Source organism: Sapajus apella, unplaced genomic scaffold (assembly GCF_009761245.1).
Source record: "Sapajus apella isolate SASKATOON/1434 unplaced genomic scaffold, GSC_monkey_1.0 scaffold1711, whole genome shotgun sequence".
Lineage (NCBI taxonomy): Eukaryota > Metazoa > Chordata > Mammalia > Primates > Cebidae > Sapajus > Sapajus apella.
Genome location: NW_022438637.1, coordinates 3,380 through 13,207, shown reverse-complemented (window position 1 = coordinate 13,207; position 9,828 = coordinate 3,380). Strand labels below are relative to the sequence as shown.

Genomic DNA, 9,828 nt, shown 5'->3' with positions numbered 1-9,828 from the left:
AAGAGGAGAAAGAAGTTTGCCTGTATTTCTCACAGGGAAGGGAAGGGGTACAGTGTGACATCAAAATGAAAGGATGCTGGAGCTTGAGCCCCTTCTTGCTCTCCAGGATCCCCACAGTGATCAGTTCCCAGAACCCTGGTTTATTCATGTAAATCACACTTATTTTTCTCAGTGGCAACTATTGACTAAGCTCCCCTCTAGGTTCAAATCATTCTATATGATTAAAACACAGAGGGTCCCTACTCTCAAGGAAGTTACACAACAGTACAGGAGATAGACAGACAATAACCCACTAAGCACTTAACAAAGAAGAAAATGTTAGAAAAAAGACATCACATTTGTGAAAAAGAGAGAAATGGATTCACCCAACTTTAGTTCATATGTTTCGGGAGCTCTACCTGAGCTCATTTGCATTTTCATTCATTTTGCACTTCATCATTTTAAAAGTTCTATATGTCTGTGATGGCCTGTGTTGAAGAACACAAGGAAGTATTAAATCACTCCTTCTTCTGAGGTTTCAGTAGCAAGTTGGGCTGGGGTTGCCAAATAAAATACAGGTTCCTGGCTAAATCTGAATTTCAGATACACAAACATAAGTAATTGGCAATCCAGATTTACCGGGGCATCCTCTGGTTTTATTTGCCAAACCTGTCAACCCTAAGTGGGACATATGAGCATGATTACAGGGCTAACCATGTAAGATACAGTGACAGCAACTTCACACATGTTTATTTTTTAACTTTATCTCTGTAAAGAAAGTGCTTAGATAATTTAAGAATGGTAAGATACACACTGTTTGATCCAGGATGCACTCCTCTTTGTCATCATATCTAAAGGGCAAAGGGAGTTTTGTGAAGAAGGTCTTACTCAAAGTCTGGGGACCTGCTCATATTTTTGTAAGCTGTCTGTATGAGAATGTCATTTTCTTGGTTTCTCCCTTTCTGTGGGGACTTGACTACAAAAGAAGAGTTCTACCTCCGCCCAAGGCTGGTAATTTGAATCCTACTAATGTTGTTGGGAGTGGGAGACAAATAAACGTGTTAGTTGGGGAATTAAACAAGAATAAAATAGCTGTGGTTGTGATTCATTATGACGGATAATTAGTGGACCAGTGGCAGAGAAACTAAGAAAAAAGATGATATGAAAGATAAATGATATGATTTGGTGACTGATCTGTAAGGCAAGGAAATCGATAAATCTTGGTCCTCAACAAGTTCATTTTCTGGAAAGAGTACTGTATTGGAATCAGAATCCTATAAATCATTCGTTTTATGTAGGACCAAGATTTTCAATGGATATTTTTCCATGTAATTCTCAGCTGCTCCATAACTAATAGTTGCTTGTTCAACACAGATTTTTTCAGATGGATCACATCCATGGTTCTTACCCAGGCATAGTTCGCCACCCCTCCCCTCTCTCCCATCAACCTTGGGGAATGTGTGACAATGTTTGGAACAATTTTTGGTTGTCACAACAGGGATTACGCCTGATATTTAATGAGTAGAAACCAGAGACACTTCTAGAGAACCTGCCATGTTCACAACAGCCTCTGTCACCAACAAAGAATTATCTGGTCAAAAATGTCAATAGTTCTGAGGCTTAGAACGCTGGTTCACACTGTGCTCTTCCTGAAAATTCTAGACTCACGTCTTCTATACACTCACCACCTCCATTCAGTTCTTTATGGTTTATTTTTACTTGTTTCATTACAAAAAACTAGACAGTTCCATAAATTCAAGCACTTTCTTGTTGAATCCATTTAGTCAGTGCAAGTTCAATACCTTCATGTTTATTTTTTGCCTTATGCAGTATTTTTCACCATTTTCATGAGTTGTCGGTCATCACTATCTCTATTAACTTTTCACAACTTGCCCCCTTCCAAGTCACAAACAGTGATGCTGCTGCAATTACTTTTCACTAAGATGCCTCAGACTTCCGTAGTGATTCTACATTTAATATTATTCACAACGTAAGTCTCCTTGTTTGGCACAAGGTCGTCACAAAGCGTTCACAGGATGAACACGGTGGGGGCTGTTGAAAAAATGGGTGAAGCCTATGGGATGAGAGAAGTGACAGAGAGTGTGTTTGGGGCGGAGGCTCCCAGGAGGAGGCGGCGCGGGCTGCGGTGCTGGGCGGATCCTCCTGCAGCTCCTGCTTGGAGGTCTCCAGAACAGGCTAGAGGCAGGAGGGGGGCCCAAAGACTTGGGATCAGAGGAGGTTTTCCCTCCTAGTCCACCAGTCCTGTCCGTCTCAGGAAGATGGAGGATGAGTCCCTGGGCTGCGGGTGGTGGGAGTTGAGGGTGGGGCCTGTCAAGGTTCCCAGAGCTCGTTCTGCGCCCCCACTCCCCCGGGAGCCCCGGATGACGGCGTCGCTGTCGGTGTCTTTCCCGGAGGCCGCCCCGTGACCGGATCGTTCGTGTCCCCATAGCACGTTTCTTGAGGCAGTTTAAGCCTGAGTGTCATTTTCTCAACGAGATGGAGCGGGTGCGGTTCCTGGTCAGACACATCTATAACCAGGAGGAGTATGTGCGCTTCGACAGCGACGTGGGGGAGTTCCGGAAGGCGACAGAGCTGGGGCGGCCTAGCGCAGAGTACTGCAACAGCCGGAAGGACTACATGGAGGAGACGCGGGCCGCAGTGGACACCTACTGCAAACACAGCTACCGGATTGGTGAGAGCTTCACAGAGCAGCGGCGGGGCGGGGCCTCCCTGTGAGCTGCCAATCAGAGACAGAGAGAGAGCGCGAGACTGAGAGACTGAGAGATGAGAGAGAGACAGAGAGAGATGCACAGAGAGAGAGACTCAGAGAGACACTCAGAGAGAGAGAGAGCCATCTGTGAGAGTTTAGAATCCTCTCAATCCTGAGCACGGAGCTCTGAGGGCACAGGTGTGTGTAGAGAGAGTGGATTTGTGTGTGAGGCTGTTCTGGGAGGGGAGGCAGGAGGGGGCTTCTTATCGTAGGAGGCCTCTGTGGGGAGGTGACATGGGAAGTGGGTGCGGGGCTGGAGAGGGAGGAGACCTCGACTGTCCTGGGTCCTTAGAGATGCAGGAAGGGAAATGTGAGGTGTGTGTGGCTGGGGTGAGGGTTTAGGGGAGGAGAGCTGAGGGGTGTGGCAGGTTTGGGATAGTGTGAGGAGGCCAGTTCCAGACCGTCCCTGCACACACCCTTCATGCAGTCTCTGAAATCAAAGTGTGCGGTGTTGGTTTGCAAAAGCATCAGATTAATTTCTAGGGGAGCTGAGGAGACCTCTGAGGCACCTCTGAATCTTCTTTAGGTCTAAATTTCTTGCAGTTTTCTTTTGTTTTCTTAATGTGTATATTTTTACATAGTTGAAATGACTGTGAAAGTAACTTTAATTGAAGTTTTAAGATACTATTACTATTTAATTATAATGCTAATACTTTTCTAGTAGTTACATATTATTCTTTTATATATAATAGTTGTGACACAACTCACTTCACTTTCCCCTTTGTTGACCTCCATTATGACATTCACCAAAAAGTGAAAATGTATGTTTCTGATTAATTTTTAATTTATACTTTTTTGATTTGTAATGCTTTTGAATTATTTTGACCTCTTTATTAGCCAGTTATAATTTCTGCTCTAAGAATTCACTATTGTATTTGGTAGATAATGAACAATGATCTTTTGTCTGTTATCTCTAGAGCTTAGCATTTTTCCCAGTGATTTTGTGGGTTCTTTGTACTGTAAGATTATTAACACTTTATTGACATTAGATTTTACATTTTCTCCAGTTTGTGATCTGTATGTTGATTTTGAAAATTCTTTTCCATGTTAAGAATTTGAACATTTTTATTTAATAAACTACATTGCAAAAATTTTATTAATGATTTACAATCCATCTTAAATCTACCATTTTGTCATATTGTTGTCTCCAGGTTTCTGTGGGAAGAGATGGGCAAAGGCAGACCTGTGTTACTTATAGTTAAATGATTACAAGCTTGCTTTGCCTTTTATACACTGAGATTTGTGCCACAGATCAAATCAAAACTATGGTGCAGTAAAATAAAAGCAGAGATCAAGTGTTAACAGGAGGCCTATGGTAAAGGCCACCTGAGAGCCCCCTACAGCCACGAACACTGAAGTGTGACAGGCTGCAGAGCAGAAAAGAAAAACTGCTTTGGTCCCAGGACTCTTCCCAACCTAGAGTTTGTGTGAGGATCTCCAAAGACTCTGGGAAGGAAATACAACCCCTGCTCATAAGACTTGGGATTGTCTTTGTAGATGGGACCTGGTAAGGCCAGAAGGTCTTGCAGGGCAGAGACACCAGAACGCCACAGGCTCTGCCTGTGTTCTCAGAATATGGAGCAATTCCAATTGCTCTGTGTCCACAATGCTCGAGAGATAAAAGCCCCTTGATGCATGTGTGTGGTCAGACCTTATGGTGCCCTATCCCCTGCACCTCTCTTGCCAAAACACCTGGATAGAAAATGGGTGGTAAAGTCACAGTGTCCTTAGTTAGCATTTCTTAGGAAAACCGAGTTTGCTATTGAATGCTGCAGACACTTGCTCTTCCCTTGGCTATCTTCCTCCTCAACTCCCTCCGACAGCCTGCAAGTTTAACAAGATAATTTATCCAATAAAAGCCTTTTGAGCCCAGAGCCCAGAGCTCCTTGCCAAAGCTGATCACCCCAGGAGAGTGCATTGGACCCCTGGACCCATGCTTTCAAATTCTATTCTTGTGTCTTTGACTTTATTCCTTTACTCACTCCCTCATCACTGCCAGGAGATGACACAGCTATGTACAGGGCTGGGCTGGTTCCCAACAGGTTTCTCCTTCCTTCTTAAAAAAAAAAAAAAAAATTGTATTTATTGAGAGTCTGCAAGTGTTAGGGATTTTCCTAGGCATAAGAACCCCAAGTAATGAGTCCCAGACCCTGACTTGATCCAAGTGTCATGCTGGAAAGAAAATTCATTTTACAATGGTAGGTCTAATGATAGTTATGCTTATTTTGCATTGGCCATGCATTGATCAGCTAGATGTATACAGCAGAACTTTCGAAACTGAAATGACTTTTCTTAATCTTTCTTTCTATTTTAAAACTCATGCTTTTCTAGGAAATTAAAGATTTAGAGAATCGGGTCTGTCTATCTCACTTTCCCAGGGCAGAACCATGTCTGTGGTGTTCTAAGGTGTGAGTGCATGGTGGTAGGATTCCTAAAACTTCATACTTGGTTTCCTCATGTAACTTACTCTATCCCTTTATCTATCCACATTGCTTTAAATCATATTTTTCTCTCCAGCTGTACAAGGATGATAAATAGGTGCTAAGTGGATCACCCAGGTGTGATGAGCCCTCTCACAGTGGAATGGAATGAGAACCTTTCTGACTTCATAAATTGAAGGCTATCTTCAGTCATTCTTTTATACATTTTACATGCATGAATCCTCATATAACCCCAAGAAATAAATTAGTATAATTATTCCCCGTTATAGGTGAGAAAGTTGAGACACAGAAGAATCAAAAAGATCAACCAGTAAAAGGCGGACCTTGGATTTGAACTAGACAACCTGGCTCAGAAATCAGTTTTAATTAATACCATCTGTATTTTCAAAGATGTGTAAACACTTTGACAATGCATGCCAATTTTAAACTATGAAGAAACAAACACCATTTTTTACAACATCTCTCAAACCTTGTCCCCAGTATAAATATTAAAATCCAGGCTGCTGACACTGTGAGGCCACATGGCCAGCTGTGCTGGAGGCCTGGTCAAGGCCAAAGCCTGGGTTTACAGAGAAGCAGACAAACAGCCCAGCCAGGAAACTTACTCTATCTTCCTGACTCATTCCCTCTACCTTTTTTTCTCCTAGTGGAGCCTAAGGTGACTGTGTATCCTGCAAAGACCCAGCCCCTGCAGCACCACAACCTCCTGATCTGCTCTGTGAGTGGGTTCTATCCAGGCAGCATTGAAGTCAGGTGGTTCCGGAATGACCAGAAAGAGAAGACTGGGGTGGTGTCCACAGGCCTGATCCAGAATGGAGACTGGACCTTCCAGATCCTGGTGATGCTGGAAACAGTTCCTCAGAGTGGAGAGGCTTACATCTGCCAAGTGGAGCACCCAAGCGTAATGAGCCCTCTCACAGTGCAATGGAGTGAGCAGCTTTCTGACTTCATGAATTTCTCATCCACCAAGGAGAGGACTCTGCTAATCCCCAAGTGTCAGGATTCTCCTCTCCCACATTCTATTTTCATTTGCTCCATGTTCTCATCTCCATCAGCACAGGTCACTGGAGGAAGCCCTTTAATAGTTTCTAGGACATACCTAGTAGCCCCTGGAAAAGCAGTCATGCCTACCAGGAAGGAGAGGCTGTTGCACTTTCGAACCCCACCTACATAATGTCACAGGTCAGAGTCACCTGCTCTCCCTGGACTCCAGGCCCTTCCTCTGGATATGAGACTGTGTTTCTGGTGCTGTTGCTCTGAGTTGCTTGTTGAACTGAGAAGAGGAGAACTGCAGGGGCCTTCCTGACATGAGGGGAGTCCAGTCTCAGCTCTGCCTTTTATGAGCTCTGTCACTCTAGACAAAGTACTTAACCTCATTGAGTCTCAGATGTTCTTTGATCAGATGTTGAAGTATTGTGTCACATGAAGGCTATAATATTTGAATGAGTTTGATGCCTGAACCTTGTAACTGTTCCATATGGTTTGAAAACCTTTTTTTCTCCAGAAATGGCCAGTTATTTTAGCCTTTGCAGGGCAGCCATCTTCCCCATTTTCAAAGATCTGAATCTCAGGGTCTCAATTAAGAAGTTCAATTTGGGATAAAAATCACTAAACCTGGCTTCCTGTCTCAGGAGCACGGTCTGAATCTGCACAGAGCAAGATGCTGAGCAGAGTCGGGGGCTTTGTTCTGGGCCTGCTCTTCCTTGGCACAGGGCTGTTCATCTACTTCAGGAATCAGAAAGGTGAGGAGCCTTTGATAGCTGGCTTTCTACATAGCCATTTCCGGAGGAGAAAGGAGAAAATATGCTTTGCTAAGGTTAGTTCTCAGTATATGAGTGGGCCTGTATAAAGCCTTTCTTTCTCCAAATGATCTCCAATGTCCTGCAAATCCAGAAATTAATAAGTGCATGTTTTCTACGTCACAGCATGATAGCTAGTGGCCTGCAGAGATAAGAGAAAGGTTAACGAGTAGGGTCCTTTGGATTGAGATCCTGGAATAAGTTAAAGAAGAGCCACTAAGGCTAATGCAGTTACACTGGATCCTGTGACAGACACTTCATGCTTCATGGATCACATGGTCTGTTTCTGCTCCTCTCTGCCCTGGTTGGTGTGGGTTGTGGGGTTAGAGAAATCTCAGGTGGGAGGTCTGGGGCTGGGATGTTGTGTTGGAGAACAGATTTACTTCCATATCTTTTTTTTTTTTTTTTTTTTTTTAAGTTCAATCCTATTTGAAATTTTTTTTTTTTTTTTCCATTTATTTATTTTATTGCATTTTAGGTTTTGGGGTACATGTGAAGAACATGCAAAATTGTTGCATAGGAACACACATGGCAGTGTGATTTGCTGCCTTCCTCCCCATCACCTACATCTGGCATTTCTCGCCTTGCTATCTCTCTGCAGCTCCTCACCCCCCACCGTCCCTCCCCTATTTCCCCCCAACTGACCCCAGTGTGTAGTGCTCCCCTCCCTGTGTCCATGTGTTCTCATTGTTTAACACCCGCCTATGAGTGAGAACATGCGGTGTTTGATCTTCTGGTCTTCTGTCAGTTTGCTGAGAATGATGGTTTCCAGGTTCATCCATGTCCCTACAAAGGACCCAAACTCATCGTTTTTGATGGCTGCATAATATTCCATGGTGTATATGTGCCACATTTTCCCTATCCAGTCTATCGTCGATGGGCATTTGGGTTGGTTCCAGGTCTTTGCTATTGTAAACAGTGCTGCAATGAACAGTCGTGTGCACGTGTCCTTATAGTAGAACGATTTGTAATCCTTTGGATATATACCCAGTAATGGGATTGCTGGGTCAAATGGAATTTCTATTTCTAGGTCCTTGAGGAATCGCCACACTGTCTTCCACAATGGTTGAACTAATTTACACTCCCACCAACAGTGCAAAAGTGTTCCTATTTCTCCACATCCTCTCCAGCATCTGTTGTCGCCAGATTTTTTAAATGATCGCCATTCTAACTGGGGTGAGATGGTATCTCAGTGTAGTTTTGATTTGCATTTCTCTGATGACCAGTGATGATAAGCATTTTTTCATATGTTTGTTGTCCTGGCGTATGTCTTCTTTTGAGAAGTGTTTGTTCCTGTCCTTTTGGCCCTTTTGTATGTGGTTGTTAGTTTTTTTCTTGTAAATCTGCTTTAGTTCTTTGTAAATTACGGATATCAGCCCTTTGTCAGATGGGTAAACTGCAAAAATTTTTTCCCAATCTGTTGGTTGCCGATTCACTCTAATGATTGTTTCTTTTGCTGTGCAGAAGCTGTGGAGTTTGATTAGGTCCCATTTGTCTATTTTGGCTTTTGTTGTCAATGCTTTTGGCGTTTTGGTCATGAAGTCCTTGCCTACACCTACGTCCTGAATGGTTTTGCCTAGATTTTCTTCTAGGGTTTTTATGGTGTTAGGTCTTATGTTTAAGTCTTTAATCCATCTGGAGTTAATTTTAGTGTAAGGTGTCAGGAAGGGGTCCAGTTTCTGCTTTCTGCACATGGCTAGCCAGCTTTCCCAACACCATTTATTGAACAGGGAATCCTTTCCCCATTGCTTGTTTTTGTCTGGTTTGTCAAAGATCAGATGGTTGTAGAAAGGTTGTGTTGCCTCCAAGACCTCTGTTCTGTTCCATTGGTCTATATCTCTGTTTTGGTACCAGTACCATGCTGTTTTGATTACTGTAGCCTTGTAGTATAGTTTGAAGTCTGGTAGTGTGATGCCCCCCGCTTTGTTCTTTTTGCTTAGAATTGACTTGGCTATGCGGGCTCTCTTTTGGTTCCATATGAAGTTTAAGGTGTTTTTTTCCAGTTCTGCAAAGAAGGTCATTGGTAGCTTGATGGGGATAGCATTGAATCTGTAAATTACTTTGGGCAGTATGGCCATTTTCACGATATTGATTCTTCCTAACCATGAACATGGGATGTTTCTCCATCTGTTTGTGTCCTCTCTTATTTCGTTGAGCAGTGGCTTGTAGTTCTCCTTGAAGAGGTCCTTTACATTCCTTGTTAGTTGTATTCCTAGGTATTTTATTCTCTTTGTGGCAATTGTGAATGGAAGTTTGTTCTTGATTTGGCTCTCTTTAAGTCTGTTATTGGTGTATAGGAATGCATGTGATTTTTGCACATTGATTTTGTATCCTGAGACTTTGCTGAACTTGCTTATGAGTTTCAGGAGGTTTGGGGCTGAGACGATGGGGTCTTCTAGATATACAATCATGTCGTCTGCAAATAGAGACAATTTGACTTCCTCCTTTCCTATTTGAATGCCCTTTATTTCTTTTTCTTGCCTGATTGCTCTGGCTAGAACTTCTAATACTATATTGAATAGCAGTGGTGAGAGAGGGCATCCTTGTCTGGTGCCACATTTCAAGGGGAATGCTTCCAGTTTTTGCCCATTCAGTATGATATTGGCTGTTGGTTTGTCATAAATAGCTTTTATTATTTTGAGATACGTTCCATTGATACCTAGCTTATTGAGTGTTTTTAGCATAAAGGGCTGTTGAATTTTGTCAAAGGCCTTCTCTGCATCTATTGAGATAATCATGTGGTTTTTGTCTTTGGTTCTGTTTATGTGGTGAATTACGTTTATAGACTTGCGTATGTTGAACCAGCCTTGCATCCCCGGGATGAAGCCTACTTGATCAT

General features: G+C 42.9%; 1 protein-coding gene across 1 annotated transcript; it reads left to right on the top strand.

Moving 5' to 3' along the window:
* Positions 1–2,364: 2,364 nt before the first annotated feature.
* LOC116546931 (HLA class II histocompatibility antigen, DRB1-10 beta chain-like) lies at positions 2,365–7,054 on the top strand (the record flags this gene model as incomplete). The annotated part of the gene is made up of 3 exons (XM_032273044.1): positions 2,365–2,698; positions 5,838–6,119; positions 6,822–7,054. Coding segments are annotated over 3 exons (834 nt in total), but the record flags the coding sequence as incomplete, so codon positions are not given.
* Between the last annotated feature and the right edge of the window lie 2,774 nt (positions 7,055–9,828).